The 18576-nt window shown below is 38.1% G+C and overlaps 1 protein-coding gene across 1 annotated transcript in view; it reads left to right on the forward strand.

Annotated features, from left to right (window-relative positions):
• Window positions 1–5799: 5799 nt before the first annotated feature.
• Window positions 5800–18576, forward strand: part of LOC133298317 (cleavage and polyadenylation specificity factor subunit 1) — a 42843-nt gene continuing 30066 nt past the window's right edge. Inside the window, exons 1-14 of the mRNA XM_061497580.1 lie at window positions 5800–6300; window positions 6922–7068; window positions 8603–8756; window positions 10205–10340; window positions 11474–11619; window positions 12149–12244; window positions 12408–12460; window positions 12809–12940; window positions 13533–13584; window positions 13702–13821; window positions 13967–14101; window positions 14263–14391; window positions 16434–16511; window positions 16845–16985. Coding sequence (XP_061353564.1) covers window positions 5975–6300; window positions 6922–7068; window positions 8603–8756; window positions 10205–10340; window positions 11474–11619; window positions 12149–12244; window positions 12408–12460; window positions 12809–12940; window positions 13533–13584; window positions 13702–13821; window positions 13967–14101; window positions 14263–14391; window positions 16434–16511; window positions 16845–16985 — 1845 coding nt within the window. The 5' untranslated portion in view covers window positions 5800–5974. The remainder of the gene's footprint in view (window positions 6301–6921; window positions 7069–8602; window positions 8757–10204; window positions 10341–11473; window positions 11620–12148; window positions 12245–12407; window positions 12461–12808; window positions 12941–13532; window positions 13585–13701; window positions 13822–13966; window positions 14102–14262; window positions 14392–16433; window positions 16512–16844; window positions 16986–18576) is intronic.

The following is an 18576-nucleotide window of genomic DNA, read 5'->3' on the forward strand; positions in this document are numbered from 1 at the left end:
TGGGACTACATATCTCAACACGCCCCCTCACACGAGAGTCCATTGGGCTTGAAGAGTGGACAATGCAACAGGCCCAGCCTACCTGTGCTAAGAAACTCCACAAGAGAAAGTGGGGGACGGCGAGGCTCTAATACCAACTTAAATGTAAAATAATATGTTGTGTATTGATCTGTGTCAGAGAGTTACAATATGTAGAGACCCTAATGAGCTTAAGTGAAAGGCCCAAACCTAATGCAATCCTAATACAAGCAGAATATTAACGGATAGGATTGAATCTAATCATATCTAATATTCTAACACTAATGTGGAGTTTATAAGACCTTAGACACTCCCACCCTTTGAGCTAGCTTTTGGGGTGGTGTATCCTAAGGTTCTTTACATGGTATCAGAGCTCTTTCGTTCTGGGGACCCTCGCTTCCGCTTAGAAACCTTGTTTTTGCTTTAAAACCTAAGCCCACTGCTTAGGAGTCCTCTTTCTTGCTGTGCGTCTTTCCGGCAAGCCTTCTAGGGCTGTAAACAGCCTCTGGGTGATTTTTCCAAATGCGTCAGCACCTCCGACGACCACCGGAACCACCGCCCGCCGTCAGAATCACTGTTCAGGCCACCGGAGACTTTTTTCGGCGACTTTTCCGACCAAACTTCACGCGATCAGGACCCTAACTTCCTGGCGACCAGGTCTGTGGTGGTCCGGTCAGCAACGCATCTCCCACGCGCCGTCACGTGCCACCTGTCTTCTCTGCGCGTGGGCTTCACGCGCCACCTTCTGCCGGCGCGTGAGCACTATTCCGGCGGCTTTTTCCGGCCGGTCTTGGACAGAGAAGCTCGTCTTCTCCTCCTCTTTCTGGATCTGTGGTTGGTTCTTTGTGGGTCTGACTTTTTGTGTGCACCTCTTCTTGATTGGTGATCAGGTTCGTTTCTCTTTATTCGGTTTATATCTTTGTGATTTAATACTATGGCAGCAAACTCTCCTATTCATTCGGAGGTCAATTCTCCATCTCCTCCTGTGAGAAATTCTCTCAATATCATCTCTACCAATATTGGGTTCATTACCTCTTCAAGATTGAAGGGATCTGTTAATTACAAGAACTGGGCCACCTCCGTTCGAGTTTGGTTCTTTGGACAAGGATATGGGAACCATCTCACGACTAAGTCTACCGATGTCCCTAAGGAGGACAAGTCTGATTGGGAGAAGATTGACAACCAGCTTCTGAGTATCCTCTGGCAATCCATTGATCCGATTGTCTTGGATATCTTTTATTCATTTCAAACTTGCACTGAAGTGTGGGAGGAAGCAAAAAACCTCTACACTAATGATGTTCAGCAGCTATATTTCATCATCTCTCAGTTTATGGAATTGAGCAAATCATCTGACATTCAGATGGAGACATATATTGGCAAGAGTTCTTTGATGCAGGCATATTTGGATATGCTGCCTTACCCTACTGATGCTACTGCATATCGGAAACAAGTGGAACGTCTCTTTATGGTTGCCACACTTTCTGGCCTTCCCGAAGAATATGATAATGTTCGTGATACTATCTTGACTAGTGGGGAGCCTGATCTATCCATGACGTATCAGCGTCTTCTGAATTTGAATAAGAAATCTGCTCTTGGATCGTCTTCTGCTGTTGATTCTACTGCTCTAGTTTCCCGTATTGATTTTCGCGGGCATATTGGAGGTGGACGTGGACGTGGTAGAGGCCCAGGAGGCCGGGGCCCAGGAGGACATAGCCCAGGAGGTCCAGTCGGGCGTGGTCAGCGACCTCGTTGTCATTACTGTCAGCAACTTGGTCATTATGAGGAACGCTGCTACACAAAGTATCCTCACATGCGACCTTCTTTTGCTGCTAATGTAGCTCAATCGGATACTGCTTTAAATGGTTTAGTCTCTCTCTCCTCTGAAGAATATGCAGCATTCCAGGCCCTTCTCAGGAAGTCCTCTCCTCAATCTCAGGCCTCTGCTTCAGAAACTGGTAATCCTGTTGCTTGTGTTTCTCATTCTGCATCACTTGGTCCTTGGATATTTGACTCAGGTGCTACTGATCACCTCTGTGGTAATAAGGAACTCTTTTCTTCCCTTACATATTCTGATAATTTACCCTCTTTTACTCTTGCTGATGGGACTAAGGCCCCCGTTCATGGGATTGGACAAATCTGTCCAACCTCCTCATTGACCTTGACATCTATCTATTACATTCATCACATCCCTTATAATTTAATATCGGTTAGTAAATTGATCAATTCTCTTAATTGTATTGTCACATTCTTAAACCATTCTGTTTCTGTGCAGGACCCGGGTATGGGGAAGATGATTGGAGTGGGCCGTGAGTCACGGGGTCTGTTCTACCTTCATTTGCCGAGTCCTTCAGTTGCTTGTTCTCTCACAGAATCTCCACAGCTCATCCACAGTCGTCTCGGGCATCCTAGTCTTGCGAAATTGCAGAAGATGGTTCCTCTTTTATCCGGTCTTCAAACTTTAGATTGTCAGTCATGTCAGCAAGGAAAGCACATACGTTCCTCCTTTGCTAATCGAGTCAATAAACGAGCTGATGCTCCTTTTTCAATTATTCATTCAGATGTTTGGGGTCTTAGTCGTAGTGTGTCTATTTTAGGTTTTCGGTATTTTGTCACCTTTATTGATGATTTCTCCCGTTGTACTTGGATTTATTTAATGAAAAATCGTTCTGAGTTGTTTTCTATTTATCAAAAGTTTTCTGCTGAAATTCATACTCAATTTGGTGCTTCTATTCGTATTTTACGTAGTGAATGCTAAGGAGTATGTTTCTGTTGACTTTTCTTATTTCTTAGCCACACAGGGTACTTTACACCAAACCACTTGTCCTCACACTCCACAATAAAATGGAGTAGCTGAACGTAAGAATAGACATCTCATTAAGATTGCCAGGACTCTTCTTATTCACATGCATGTTCCTCTTCACTTCTGGGCTGATGCAGTCCTTGCTTCTTGCTTTCTCATCAACCGCATGCCTTCATCTGTGCTTAATAATGATATTCCTCATAACTTATTGTTTTCAGATGTTCCTCTCTTTCCTCTATCCCCACATGTTTTTGGTTGTACCTGTTTTGTTCATGATCTCACTCCTGGTAAGGATAAGTTAACATGCCTTTAAATGCATTTTTCTTGGTTATTCTCGTCTTCAAAAGGGTTATCGCTGTTACTCTCCTGACCTCAAGCGTTACTTAGTTTCCGCGGATGTCACCTTTCTTGATCAACAACCCTTTAATTCTATCCCATCTCCATTGTCACAGGTTGATCATGTTCTTCCTGTTCCTTTTCTTGACTTGTCTTTGCCAGATGCAGGTGCTTCTACTCCAAATAAGCAATCACCTATTGCTCCAGTACCTGAGGATCGTCCACTTCTCACTTATCAGCGTCGTAAGACAGTTCCTCCAGTCGACTCGACCCCTGCTGACTCATTGCCCTCTGCAGTTGATTCTTCCCCTCCGGATCCTTCACCAGAGGCTCTTCCCATTGCTCAAAGAAAAGGTACACGTACTACTCGTAACCCTTATCCTCTTTATACCTTCTTGAGCTATGATCGTCTTTCTCCTCCTCATTTCACCTTTGTTTCTAGTCTTTCTTCTGTTTCTATTCCTAAGACCACAGGTGAAGCACTCTCCCATCCAGGATTGCGCCAAGCGATGCTTGATGAGATGACCGCACTTCATACTAATGGCACTTGGGACCTTGTTTCTGCTCCTCCAGATAAGTCTATAGTTGGTTGTCGCTGGGTGTTTACTGTGAAAGTTGGACCTGATGGCCATGTTGATCGTCTCAAGGCACGCCTAGTTGCCAAGGGTTTTACTCAAATCTTTGGCCTTGATTATAGCGATACATTCTCTCCAGTCGCTAAGATGGCGTTCGTCCGCCTATTTCTTGCCCTTGCTGCTGTTCGTCACTGGCCACTCCTTCAACTTGACATCAAAAATGCCTTTCTTCATGGTGATTTACAAGAAGAAGTTTACATGGAGCAACCACCTGGTTTTGTTGCTCAGGGGGAGTCTAGGAAGGTATGTCGTCTTCGAAAATCCTTATATGGTCTCAAGCAGTCTCCTCGAGCATGGTTCAGTCGCTTCAGTTCTGCTGTACAGGCGTTTGGCCTAATTCGCATTAAAGTTGACCATTCTGTATTCTATAGGATTACATCTCCTAACAAGTGCATCTATTTGTTAGTCTATGTTGATGACATCATCATCACCGGAAGTGATCAAGACGGAATCCGTCAGTTAAAACAACATTTATTCAGTGCATTTCAAACAAAGGACCTTGGGAAGCTGCGTTACTTCTTGGGAATTGAGGTGGCGCAATCTAGACAGGGCATTTCTATCTGTCAAAGGAAGTATGCCTTGGATATCCTAGAGGAGACTGGTATGTTGGGGTGTAAACCAGTTGATACACCCATGGATCCTAATGTTAAGTTATTGCCCAGACAGGGGGAGCCGTTATCTGATCCTGGACGTTATCGAAGGCTGATTGGGAAGCTCAATTATCTTACTGTGACTAGGCCAGATACTTCTTTCGCTGTTAGTACGGCTAGTCAATTCCTTGATTCCCCTTGTGATTCACATTGGGATGCTGCTGTGAGGATCCTCCGATACATCAAAGGAGCACCAGGAAAAGGTTTGTTGTATTCGGATTAGGGAAATACAGAAATTTGTGGTTACTCAAATGCCGATTGGGCAGGATCACCCTCGGACAGACGCTCTACTTCTGGTTATTGTGTCTTCTTCGGAGGAAACTTAATCTCATGGAAAAGCAAGAAACAACCTGTTGTTTCCCGATCTAATGCAGAAGCTGAGTATCGTGCAATGGAAAATACTACCTGTGAGTTGATCTGGTTAAAGCAGTTGATTCAGGAGCTTCTTCTTTGTGAACAGAAACAACCCATGACACTCATCTGTGATGCGTGTCTTACTTTTTTTATTGCTACGAATATGAATGCATCGATTTTTGGGTGTATCTTTCACTCATAATATGATGCGTGTCTTACTTTTTTTATTAAATTACTCTCTCACCTTATTTTAAAATAAGTTATTTATTAATGATTTGACAAAAGTAAAATACATGTCATATTGTGAGTGGAAGATGCACCGAAAATTCAGTGTATTCGTAGCACTAAAGATATTCTCCTTGTTTGAATATTAGTTTTTTAGTTTTTAGAACAAAATAATAAAAAGATCTTTTAATAAGACCTGTTTTGTAATTTTTTTAAAAAATTGTAATTATTTTTTTTATTTTTAAAATCCAATTTAGAGAATATAATGTCTGAATTATTTTTGTTTTGTATTTTGAATTTTAACTTTTAAAACAAAATATATGTTTTCATAACTATTCTATCTATAAAATAGTTTTAACAAAAAAAGAAGAAGGCAAAACTCACAGATACAAAAATAAAAGAGAGAACAAATACGACATTGAATTCTTATAATATTTTAATTTTTTTTTTAATGGATCTCATTTTTTTTCTCTGAGATAGATATTACTATTCTGACATTGGTGCAGAAAAGTAATGGCCAAGAAAAATACCATAACACAAGCATACGGTTGTTTTTTAGGAAACTAGAACCATGATTTTGTTTAAATTTTGGGAATATCATTTCTACTTCGAAGACAGAACAAATATTTTCTGCCACATAGATAAAAGCATAGAGAGAAAACAAAAGCAATGAGATAGAAAGCATATAATGGGGTTCAATTTGTGTCTCTGCTCCATAATATTTTCTCCAGTAGAAATGATATTCCCTTAAAAATTATGTAATTTCCGTGGCATTGTAATAATTATTTTCATATTTAGATAAGGCGAATACAGCTTTGTTGTGCGCATGATTCTCTTTCAGTGCTGAAAGTGACACTCACGGAATCAGAACGAACCCTCATTCCCGCCAAACGCAAAACCCTAATTCTGGGTTTAAGCTTTTGAGAGTTCAACTCTGATTTCTCAGAGCATCGACGATGAGTTTCGCAGCATACAAGATGATGCAATGTCCCACCGGCATCGACAACTGCGCCGCCGGATTCCTCACCCATTCCCCCGCCGACTTCGTCCCCCGCATCCCTCAGCTTCAGTCCGACGATATCGACTCCGAGTGGGCCCCGCACCGCCGCGACCTCGGCCCCCTCCCCAACCTCGTCGTCACCGCCGCCAACGTCCTCGAGGTCTACGCTGTCAGGGTGGTGCAGGACGATGCTGCCAAGGCCAACCCTGCGGCTGATTCCAGGCGCGGCGCCATTGTTGACGGCGTCGCTGGGGCTTCGCTTGAGCTCGTTTGCCATTACAGGTTTGAGCTCAATCTCGCCGTGCTGGAATTTGGTATGCGAGTTTGAGAAATAGGTTTTGATTTTTTTTATTTTCGTGCAATTGATTGATTTGATGGGGTACATTGTGGATTGAGCTATGGTGATTTAGTTGGTTATTTTCAGCTTCTTTAATCTGCTGAATGTACTGATCAAGTTAATTTGAATGTCTTCAAGTGCAATCTAAATATAGCTATGCTGCTGCTGGAACTTGAAATATGAAATTTATGAATTTTTTTTTTTTTTTTTCTTGGGGACATTGTGGATTGAGCTATGGAAATTTAATTTGTGATAATCAAATGGGTTTCCTCAATGATGCTGGCATATAGATTTGGTTGTTTTCAGCTTCTTTTATCCGTTGCATTTCTAGAGTTGGGCGTGGATTTAGAATGTGAAATTCATGAATTTTTGTACTTGTTTTGTTTTAATTTTTTTTTTCCTGATTAATGGGTACATTGTGGATTGGGCTATGGAAATTATAATTATATTTCCTTGATGATAATGGGATATGTCTTTGGTTATAAGCTTGTTTAATCTGTTGAATTTAGTGGTTGATTCAGGTATCTAGCATCTACCTCACTCCTGCTTTAATACTTGTGATTCAGGTTGCATGGTAATGTTGAAACCATGGCTGTGTTGAGCATTGGAGGTGGTGATGGTTCAAGGAGGAGAGATTCTATCATCTTAACTTTTAAAGATGCAAAGATTTCAGTTCTTGAGTATGATGATTCTATTCACGGACTTCGTACTAGGTGAGCGGGTATTTTTAAATCAGCATTTGAACAAACATTTTTTTTTCTGTTAAATTATATTCTTAATTTCTTATCTTATAGTGCAATATTTGGTTTTGCACTTCTGTGCACTAAAACTTAGAAGGTTCTTTAATGGAAAGGGTGGACTTAGAGGTGGCAAAGTGGGTGCCGTGCCCCGCTTTTGAAAGTGGGTTAAAAAACTCGGCCTGCCGGGCCAAACCTATTTTGCATTTAAAAAAGAAGAAGAAGGGGTTAGGCAGGGTTGTAAAACTCGGCCCGCCAGGCTAAACTCGTTTTGCCACCTCTAGGGGTAGGTACCTCCTGGAAAAATATACCTTCAAATTTGTTAAGTCTGATTAAGAGTGGTTATATTATATCCAATTTCATTGTATTCTTTCTCGTTGGTTGGTATTGAATTGGTTGCCTGAATTATAGAGAGTTCCTATTTGAAATGATATGGGTGGGAACATTCTAATTCTACTTGGTAGGATGGGACGAGGTGTATTTGCCTAATCAAGATGTTGTATTAGAAATTTGTAATTGAAACCTTTTAATGTGACCTGTGTAGGGAAATATCTTAGGAATTTTATTGAAGAAGATTGATTTATGAAGGCAGTGAAGTTGAAATGCACTGAAGGCATATAATTGTGTCTTCTAATGAGTGATTTTATAGGGTTTCTTTGACAGCTGTGTTGTGGGATTGGAGGGCTTTGTAGTGTTGAAATTGTCTTTTTCCTTTGCTTTTTCTTTTATTTTTTGTTTGTCTTGTGGATCTCTTATCCTCATCCATTTCTTTTGTTTGTAAAGAGGAAAGATGAACGAGGGTAGAGGTGGCTATATCAATTGGATGACATTGGAGTCATGTTAATCTTAATCATATCACACAATTTTGGAATTTTGAAGTTAATTAGGTGCTGTTCAGTGTTGGTTGGGATATTTTGTGGAGTTTGTTTTACTTCAAGGTGCTTAAGATATAAATATTTTTATTTGGATTATATATGACTGCAGTGGTAAGTCCGCTATTGTCATGTGGAGGGTTGGAATTTGGAAGTTGTACAGGAATTGCATAGAGGAGGCTGTTACCAATTCTTTTCATTTGTTGTTTAGGGGCCAGGGGCATTTGATATAACTTAAAACATCTAATGCATTGACTTATTGTATTGTCAGTTGAGAATGAATAGAAATGTCATTTGCGTCCATCCCTGTGGTTGCAAATGATATAATTCTCCTGTGGCACCAATAAGGAACAACGAACCTACCGATTTAATGCGGTTATATATTAAAAACCGAATTACATTCGTGATCATTCTTTAGACAATTCTCTTCTCCTTTTTTGTTTTTTTAGTTTGTATGTGTGTGTGGCACCTTAAAGCTAATGTTATTTTATGACTAACTGTTTTTTGGCAACATTTTGTTTGATTAATTTGTGAGGTACTCTTTGCTAGATTATGTATATATGGAGGCTAGAGTATATCTCTTACCTGTCAAAGGATGAGGCTTATCTGTTGTCTTTCACTCTGTTTCTACTTTTTAGTTCCTTGCATTGTTTTGAGGGTCCAGAGTGGCTTCATTTGAAAAGAGGCAGAGAACAATTTGCAAGGGGTCCGGTTGTAAAGGTTGATCCTCAAGGCCGGTGTGGTGGAGTTCTTGTCTTTGATTTGCAAATGATAATACTAAAGGCTACTCAGGTTTATCCTCTATACTTTGTCAATATAAATTTTTTGCAGTATCTTAATTTTTTATACTTGATTATGTGAAAAAAAGAAATTATTAGCAAGAAAGAGGAGAATAAGTAAAAAATGCTGCCTAAGCTGTCCAATGTCTGTGCATATCTGAAAGGGGAGTTAGTTGAAACAGTCATTAGTTCCCTAAATGCTGATTCACGCTTTTCATTCAACTTCTTCGGTGGACAGTAGGATATGGACTCAAGATTCCTATGTAGTCTATTTGCAGTTGCTGGTTCTATTTTAATTTCCTCACCCATTCTCCAAAGAGGGATAAGTCTGTTCTTGCAAACCCACTTTGGAAGTACAAGGTTCCATCCAAGGTGAAATCTTTCGTTTGGATTGCTGGACTTAAAGAATAAATACAAATGATTTGTTGTAGATTTGCAAACCACACAAAGGATTCTCTCCTAATGATTGTGTTTTGTGTCTTTCTGCTCAATTATTTTTACAGCAGTGAGAGTGGTGCAGACATTTTAGTTTTAGTATAATTAGGTAAAACTGGATCTTTCCAGAGAGGATTTTGGAGCAATTTCTCATGTCATTTTAGTGGTTTTGGTAGGAGTAAAGATGGCAAGGTTCCTTTGCTGTGTACTATGTGTGCAGTGATTTAGTGCCTTTGTTTAGAGAGAAATGCCAGAATTTTTATGGATAGTTTCTTACCACTCTGCTCCTTGAGATAAGGTGGTCTTCTCATCTTCTTTGTCTTGCGTGGCTAGTGGTTTTAGGCATAATAAAGTAGAATAAGAATGGGAACCAAGGGACATTACCAGGTTACTTAAATTCCTGTTAATAGTTTTCAAGAACAAAGCTACAATGCAGAAAAGCATAATTCTACTAGTACAAGCTTAAGAATCAGGAAATCTTAATATAGAGTCGGAAATGAAGCCTCAATCCAACTAACTGTATGAATTTTAAAGACCCAAGCAACTAAACTGTGAATTGTCAAAATAAAATTACATCATAAATTAAGACAAAAGTCATAAATATTTCTCCTCATATTGCAATGGCATTGCATAGAATAGGAGCTATTCCATATTCTATTGACCTCAAAACTATCAATATGTGAGAAAGACTGTTTTGAGCCATTTCATAATAAAAATACTTATTTTTTGTCATTAACTATTAATTCTTGACTGATCTGTCGCATGTCTTTCTTTGAATGGTCAACTATTGAAAGATTTGCTACTTGTATGTGTACTACTGAAGCAACACCTTAGCTAGAATGCAATTAACTACAATTGTTATAACTTAGTGTTGCATTCTGTGATCCATTTAACTACTAAAATCGGATAGAATGAACATTAAACGTGATTCATTTTCTTAGTGTATTTTCTCATGGTAGAGTTTTTTTGTTAATTATATTTTTGGCTGTCTTTTAATTTGTTTTATTTATCTATTATTGCTGTCAGGCTGGTTCTGGTTTAGTTGGGGAGGATGATGCCTTGGGTTCTGGAGGTGCAGTTACTGCTCATATCGAGTCATCTTATATGATTAGTCTCCGTGATTTGGATATGAGACATGTAAAGGATTTTACATTTGTTCATGGTGAGTCACAGAGTATTATTATTTACCATTTTGTCACTTAAGTATGTATTTATAAATGGCAATGATAAAAATACTAGTTTGAGGAGTTTGAATTTGGATTAAGTTTTTGATAAAATGGAATCATGGCTGTTGCTAGTAACATTAATGTTAATTCTACCAAATAGAAGTTTTTTTTTTTTTTTGGGGTGGTGGAGGGGTTGCAAGGCCTAAGCCTAAAGCAACAAAATGAAAATAAAAAGGAACCATCTCTGGCAAACATGTATCCACCATATCAGCAATAATAAGCATGGAGAGATCACTTGAAGGGACAGGAATATCATGAAACCCCGGAGAAAGTTGGTACAATAAATGTTCAGCTAGTGCTGCTTCTGTATAAGGAGTGAGGTATTGTAATGTAGCTGGAGATTTTGCTGTTTCAGCTACAGGTGATTGAAATTGGGCTCATATCTTTAATCCAGCCATATCCAATGTGACAAAAAAAAGATGATGAACTGAAGTTTGCCTTACTGCACAACATAAAAGTTTTATTCCTCTGATTTTGACACGTCACAGTTGACATATTATTATTATTATTTTTAAAAAAAGAGAATTTAATTGTATGTGTTGCTTTGCTGAAAATTTGTTTCGGAGAAAAATAATAAATCTTAACGTGGAATCTCAGGATTTTATTTCTAATACAAATGAATTTGCACATTAATTCTTTAGTAAACAGAATAATAGAATATTGCCTTCTATACGCATGCGCTTCAGTCCATTTATACACCAAAGAAAGAGACCAACTTTACTTTGTGGTTATAATACATGGTTCAAATGTATGATTTATACAACTATATAAGCATTTATTATGTTTGTGCATATTAAAATATTGACTGTTGGTTGGGTCAAAATATGTTTCTTAAATTCATTTTCCTTCTTCCTTAGGAAACTTTGGCTGAATTAATGTACAATTATATGTTTGGCTGAATTGACTATATTATAATGTATGATTATAATAAAAATATAACTGATTGTGGTGCTTTTATTTCATTTCTTGTTTATCTATTTTCTTTGGCTGAAAACATATTAATGCACGTAAGTTTGTGTTATTTTTTGTTTAGTGGGTCTTTTGAATATTGATTTAACTTATTGTATAGGCTATATTGAACCTGTGATGGTGATCCTGCATGAACGTGAGCTTACTTGGGCTGGGCGTGTCTCATGGAAGCATCATACTTGCACGATATCAGCACTTAGTATCAGCACAACTTTGAAACAGCATCCACTCATTTGGTCAGCTGCTGTAAGTTCAATATAGATGCCTAGATGGCATTTCAACAGTTGACCACTTTGTTAAAAAGCGACTTTGGAAAATTGGAAGATTTTAATTGGAATTTTTCCCCCTCCCCTTAATATATGTAAGATAAGCTGGAGTATTTGAAGTTATGGTTGGTTTAATTAACCTGCCCATTGGTGACTGTTATCCATTTCTTTTGTATTTAGCTTTTTCTTGGTATCTTGTCATACTTCTTGGTTTTGCTTGCTCTTAACTTATAGGCAAACAAGATGGTATGTGAGTAGTGTCTATTATGGTATGTTATCTTTTTTGTTTACTATTTACTGGCTCTTGAGTGTGAGATCTTTATTGTAAGTGGTTAATCAAGGTGCATATACAGAATTTATAATATTCTGAATGATATTTCCTCATGGATGTCACACATATCTCCAGAGTCATGCATCTTTTTACTTCTGCTAATTGCCGCCCCCCGCCCCCCCATTTTTAAGATTAAATTTTCTTTTTTAAATTGTGTTGTCATAATCGTCTTGTTCAGAATCTCCCCCATGATGCCTACAAGCTCCTTGCAGTGCCCTCACCAATAGGTGGTGTTCTTGTAATTGGTGCTAACACTATTCATTATCACAGTCAGGTAAATGTGTGGCTTAGGCATAATTATACAATTTCTATAAATTGGAAAGATATGTGAACAGATTTTTTTTTGGGCGCGTGTGTGTATTGTATTCCTTGATTTTATAGTTTTTGGTTTAGAAAAGAGATAGGCAATAATCTAATTATATAGGTTGTTTTTGCAGTCTGCTTCATGTGCATTGGCATTGAACAGCTATGCTGTTTCGCTTGATAGTAGGTGGTGATTCTCTCTCTCTGTCTTGTCCTTCTCATAAAAAAGAAAATGAAATTATAGGCATGTATTTTTACAATAATTTGATATTATCTCTCTCTTTTCATTCAATGTTTTGACTTCCCCTTATGATGCACATTGATTAACTTTCTCCTGTTGTATTTGGGTTTTAACACTTATTACCTCAATTAATTCCGTTTTCTTTATCTATTTGTTCCACATGTTATGGTGGTTTTTTTGTGAAAATTGTTTTGATGATGATGTTCCTAGTGTGCTACGTTTTTGTGTGCTCCTTGGTTCATCTGTAATTATATATTTATTTTTAAGTTCCATTCATTGTCAATTTCATTTCAGTCAGGAGATGCCAAGATCAAGTTTCAATGTGGAGCTTGATGCTGCCAATGCAACTTGGTTGTTGAATGATGTGGCCTTGCTGTCAACAAAAACTGGTGAACTGCTATTGCTTACTCTTGTTTATGATGGAAGGTATGTTGTTAGTCCTTTTTCATCTCCTTGGTTCAGATTCTTTATGTTGTAGGTCGTATGTTTGTTTAGCTGTTTGACAGCTAATTGACTTTGATTAGGATTATATTCCAACTGACATAGGAATATGACTTTTACTTTGGGAAAGGAGAATCTTAATTTTGCTAGAACTCCAGATAACTATTTTCAACATTAGAAATCTTTCAATTTTTTCTTCCTGTGCTTGGACTTATATTTGTCTCTTTCTTCCTCTCTTTTGTCTTTCTATCATCTTATGCTACTTGTATGAAAGTGGAAGTTATTTCAACTGAAGGCTTTATCTGGTTTCTACACTCAACAGTTTTAAAATTTTTGGATCAATGGGAACCAAATTTAATTTGAGTTTTTATCGTTTGGTCTATAGTAGATGGGTGGAGGAAAGTCAATTTTAAGAATTCTAGTGTAAACAGCATAATGGTAGAAGAGAGTAAGAGAGTTGCTGTTTCTTCCCACTTGCAATCGTTGATGCAGTGCAATGTGCTCAAAACATTACAAAACGCAATCATGACTGAACCTTCTATATACATAAAACTACAAATATTTTTTTCATTTTCAGGGTTGTACAGAGACTTGATCTTTCCAAATCAAAAGCTTCAGTTCTGTCATCTGTAAGTTTGAAAAGTCTTATATATTGTGCTAATGTTGTTATAGATTTGAATCTAGCCTTTACATATTAGTTTTCAGACTGTGTTTAGCTTCTTGAATGTCTGCAAAATTTTTTTTAGGGTATTACGACAATTGGAAATTCTCTGTTTTTTCTCGCCAGTCGATTAGGAGACAGTATGCTGGTGCAATTTTCTTGTGGATCAGGTGTTTCAATGTTGTCATCCAATCTAAAAGAAGAGGTGCATATTGGATATCTTGAACTTCTTTGCTTCCTTCTTTTGATATATTCTTTTTCTAGCAAACTCACTGTTATCTTTAGCTTTGTTACTTCTGTGTTCTCTTTCTGTAAAGTCATTTATAAAATATTCTCCTGCAATTTTATAGGTTGGTGATATTGAAGCAGATGCTCCTTCAGCAAAGAGATTGCGGAGGTCACCTTCTGATGCTTTGCAAGATATGGTTAGTGGTGAGGAGCTCTCCTTGTATGGATCTGCTCCAAATAGAACAGAATCTGCACAGGTACTGTTTCTATGCTTTGAGGAAGGGTCACAGAGGAGATTAAGTGGGCATCTTAAATCTTTCATTTGTTCATTAGCACGTTCCTCATTGACTTTACTGTGGTGTATTGTGAAATTTTTAGGCTTATTAAATTTACTGAACTGGTTATATGTTGGCTGCAGAAAACCTTCTCGTTTGCAGTGAGGGATTCTTTGATTAATGTTGGTCCTTTGAAAGACTTCTCATACGGTTTAAGAATAAATGCTGATGCAAATGCTACAGGGATAGCCAAACAGAGTAACTATGAATTGGTCAGTATTTTTGATTTATTACTTTAGTAATTTAATGCAACCATTATTAACTTCCTTAGATTGAGAAGGAAGGAACTGGGGGAGGAGGTGATAGAAACAAACAACCAGAGAGAAAATGGAAACGAGAAATAAAAATAAATTTCTGAAGAAATGTAACTTTGTTCTAATTCAATGTTCTGAGAATGAGTTACACTCTTGTAGGATCAGTTAAGACAGTTACAATAACTGTCTTACCTGAACCCGAACTAATTCAATAGCAGACACAGATTCTGTTACTGTGAGCCGAGAAACTCATTGACTCTGACTTCTTTTGCAATGAGCTTGACTGTCATAATACACAGGTGTAGTACAGCATCTTTTCTAGCTCCGCCCCCCAACCCAAACACACACAAAAAATAAATCGGTGATTGAAGGAACACTGAAACAAATCAACCACTCTGAGTTTGTCCTTTAGACAGTAAAACTGAAGCTTAAGTAGAGACATGGAAAGACCATTAGCAATTTGATCTCGGGCTGGAACATAACAACCATGATAGAAACAAGTTGTCACAAACAAAGAAAATATCTAGTTCCCCGTGTTTGGTGCGAGTGTGAAGAACTGGATTGTGAGGTAATGCTGCGGTGCTCAAGTTGTCACAATAAATGACGTGGCCGGGACTGATTCTAGCTAGTGATACCATGATAGAAACAAATGACCACAGAGAAAATGGAAACGAAAGATTAGAGAAATTTCTGAAGAAATGTAACTATGTTCTAATCATAGTAGTCAATAGCGGCGCTGTTGCGCCGCAAGCCGCGCCAGATGCGCTTCGTGGAGCTTCGCCGCAACCATTCTCGCCGCGCCGCACCAGATCGGCCAAATCTCGCCGCAACAGTGCTTTTTTATGGTTTTAACCCTAACCCACTCTCCTTTTCTGCCTCTCTATTGTGTGTCTCTCTTCTGCCTCTCATGCTCTCTTTATTGCGCTTCTTTCTTCCCTGCTCTACTTCTCTCTTATAGTATTGAAGTTCAATGCGAAAGCCATGAACGAAGAAGCAAAGCTTTGTGTGAGAGAAAAAGTGAGAGAGAGAGAAGATAACGGAGAAAAAGAGAGAAAAATAGCAATAAAGAGAGAGAACAGATGAAGGAGAAAAAGAGAAACTGTGAGAGAGAACGGATGAAAGAGAAAAAGAGAGAAAGTGAGAAAGAAAGAGATTCTGATCTATCTTCATTCAAAGAAAAAAAAAAGTACATTTGTAAAAAAAGTGATCCACAAGTCACGGTAACCAAGTAACCTGGTTACAGTAACAGAGGGTAAAACTATTTCTGCATCCAAAAAATAAATGCATCATCAAAAGACACACACACACACACGGGAACGGATCCACTTAGCACAAAAAAAGTTCACACACACACACACACACACGGATCCACTTAGCACAAAACGGGAACGGGAACGGATCCACTTACCACAAAAAAAGTTTACAACTCTTACAATCAATTTAATCACCGTTGATTTCCGTCAATCTAACGGTTATAATTTATTGGGAATTAATAGCATTTATTGTGTCACATTTATTAATTCCCAATAAATTATAACCGTTAGATAATCCACTTACCACCAAAAAAGTTTACAACTCTTACAATCAATTTAATCACCGTTGATTTCCGTCAATCTAACGGTTATAATTTATTGAGAATTAATAGCATTTATCGTGTCACATTTATTAATTCCCAATAAATTATAACCGTTAGATTGATGGAAATCAACGGTGATTAAATTGGTTGTAAAAGTTGTAAACTTTTTTGGTGGTAAGTGGATCCTCCCCCTATATATATATGTAATTTGTTTTTTAATATATATATTTTTTCCGCTATTTTCGCAACTGTAACCTGCAATAACGCTATAGCGGTTTTGAGGGTTGGCCGCATCAGGCCGCAATCCGCATTTGATAACTATGGTTCTAATTCAATGGACCATGACCTAAAGCTCATTGTGTCTGTCATAGTTCTGTTATACTATTCATTATTTTTGTTTCACATATATTGAGCCACTATGCAGGTGTGCTGTTCTGGTCACGGAAAGAATGGTTCTCTATGTGTTCTTCGACAATCAATTCGCCCAGAAGTGATTACTGAGGTTTGTCCATGGTTTTTATTGGTTATGGATATGTTTTTAATATATTAAGTGTGTCTAATCTTGATGCTTATATTTATGAAATAATTTTTAAGTTTCTCTATACATCTACTGGAACTTTTATTTTTGGTACTATATCAATAAGATGGTAAATTAAATCCATTATTCTCAGATACACCAATTACCAAACATGTGATTGTGATGTACTACTTTGACCTGTCCGGTTGTATTCTTGCAGTTTGCCCAATGATCTATAGGTTCTCTTATGATCCCATTCACAAAAGTTGCAATGTGTTATGGAACATTTACCATTTTTGGCATAATGCATAATTTCAGGTTGAACTTCCTGGTTGCAAAGGAATTTGGACTGTTTATCACAAGAGCACACGCACTCATAATGCTGATTCTTCTAAGCTGGCTGATGATGACGATGAGTATCATGCATACCTTATTATAAGTTTGGAGGCTCGAACTATGGTAATTTCTTTTAGTGTGTTTGATATTGGAAGGATAAGCTATGATTCATAACACGTTCAATAAGTTTTGATTTTGATGCTATTTGTGGATGGAATTTCTTGTCAAATGACTTGGGTGTAAGGAAATCAAGTATTACATCAGTTCCTAAACTAAAAGGTATGGACATAAAATCAGGGTCCTTATAATGTTTTAAGATCTTCCCTATTGCTGGCCAGGAGATTTATAGTTGCCAATCACATATATGACGTATAAGTAAAAGTCCCAGTCAACGCAGCATTTCAGACCGGTATATGCATATATGTAATCTCAAATATTTTAAAAACGTGTTTAGTGTTGTAAATATTAGGTCTTTTATTATTATTAGTATTTGTTGTATTGGGCCAAGCCCATTAGGTCAAGAATTAGGTTTTTTAGTCTCTATAAATAGAGACCTCTTTGTATCAGATTAATACACAATTCAATAATATTTCAAATACCCTTTTCTTTCAAGTTGGTATCAAAGCTCTCGATCCTGAGGGCTCTGCTTCCGCGCCTATTGTCTTTAGAATAAGAACCTTTTATTCTTTTTGTCTCTCCGCCACCGGATTTTTTCCCGGGGACCTCTTGGACCGAGAAGATCTCTGTTATACTGGATCTCTGTTACTGTTCATCGTCTCTGTTACTGTTCATCGTCTCCATTATTCTTCATCACAAGACAGCATCTGTTCATCACGATTGGACCCTTTCCCGGTGGTTTTTCAACTCCGAATAGACCCAGAAAGAACCGCACTCACCGGACGACGTTGATCCAGAAATTTCAGACTGGACGGCCACCGCACGCCCCACACGCGCCGCCCCTTCAACAGCGAGTGAAGCCCACGCGCAGCCAATCTCACCGGCGCGTGAGACCATTTTTCCGGATCGGACCACCGCGATCTTGATCGTCCCTTCATCCTCTTTCTGGATCTGTGCTCCTCTCTTTGATCGGACATCGTTTGGTATTTATTTGTGATTTTTTGTCTTCTTGGAGCTTTTCATTGACAATTTTCTGTGCAGTATGGCCTCTTCTCAAAAGAGTTCTTTTTCAAAATTTTATGATGGTACCTCTTCTAGACCTAAGAGAGATGATCGATGGTGTTCTTATTGTAAAAGAACAGGTCATATCAAGGATTTATGCTTTCGCCTTTATGGAAAGCAAATTGTCTTAGAAAAGATGGCAAGGATGCGTGGTCAAGCGCATTTTACTTCTTCTGAAATAACCTCTGCACCTAATGAGACCCAATCTGCATTTCGTCCAGATGAGTTGGAACGACTCCGAACCATTCTTGATTATCTGAGTAAGCCATCTGATACTAGTGCTTTGGCTATGACTGGTATGAGCTCCAAAACTCATTCTTTCATTTCTTCATGTAATGATTTTAAACATTCTTGGGTTGTTGATTCTGGTGCTACTGATCATATGGCTTGTTGTGCTGACTCCTTTATTTCTTATCATCCTACCATTGGAACTCATACAATATCCATAGCTGATGGCTCACATACATCAGTTGCGGGTTCTGGTGACATAAACTTACAGCAGTCCTTACATCTTAAGGATGTTCTTCATGTTCTT

Source organism: Gastrolobium bilobum, unplaced genomic scaffold (genome assembly GCF_033153095.1).
Source record: "Gastrolobium bilobum isolate Gb01-03AN ecotype WA unplaced genomic scaffold, APGP_CSIRO_Gbil_v1 utg26896, whole genome shotgun sequence".
NCBI lineage: Eukaryota > Viridiplantae > Streptophyta > Magnoliopsida > Fabales > Fabaceae > Gastrolobium > Gastrolobium bilobum.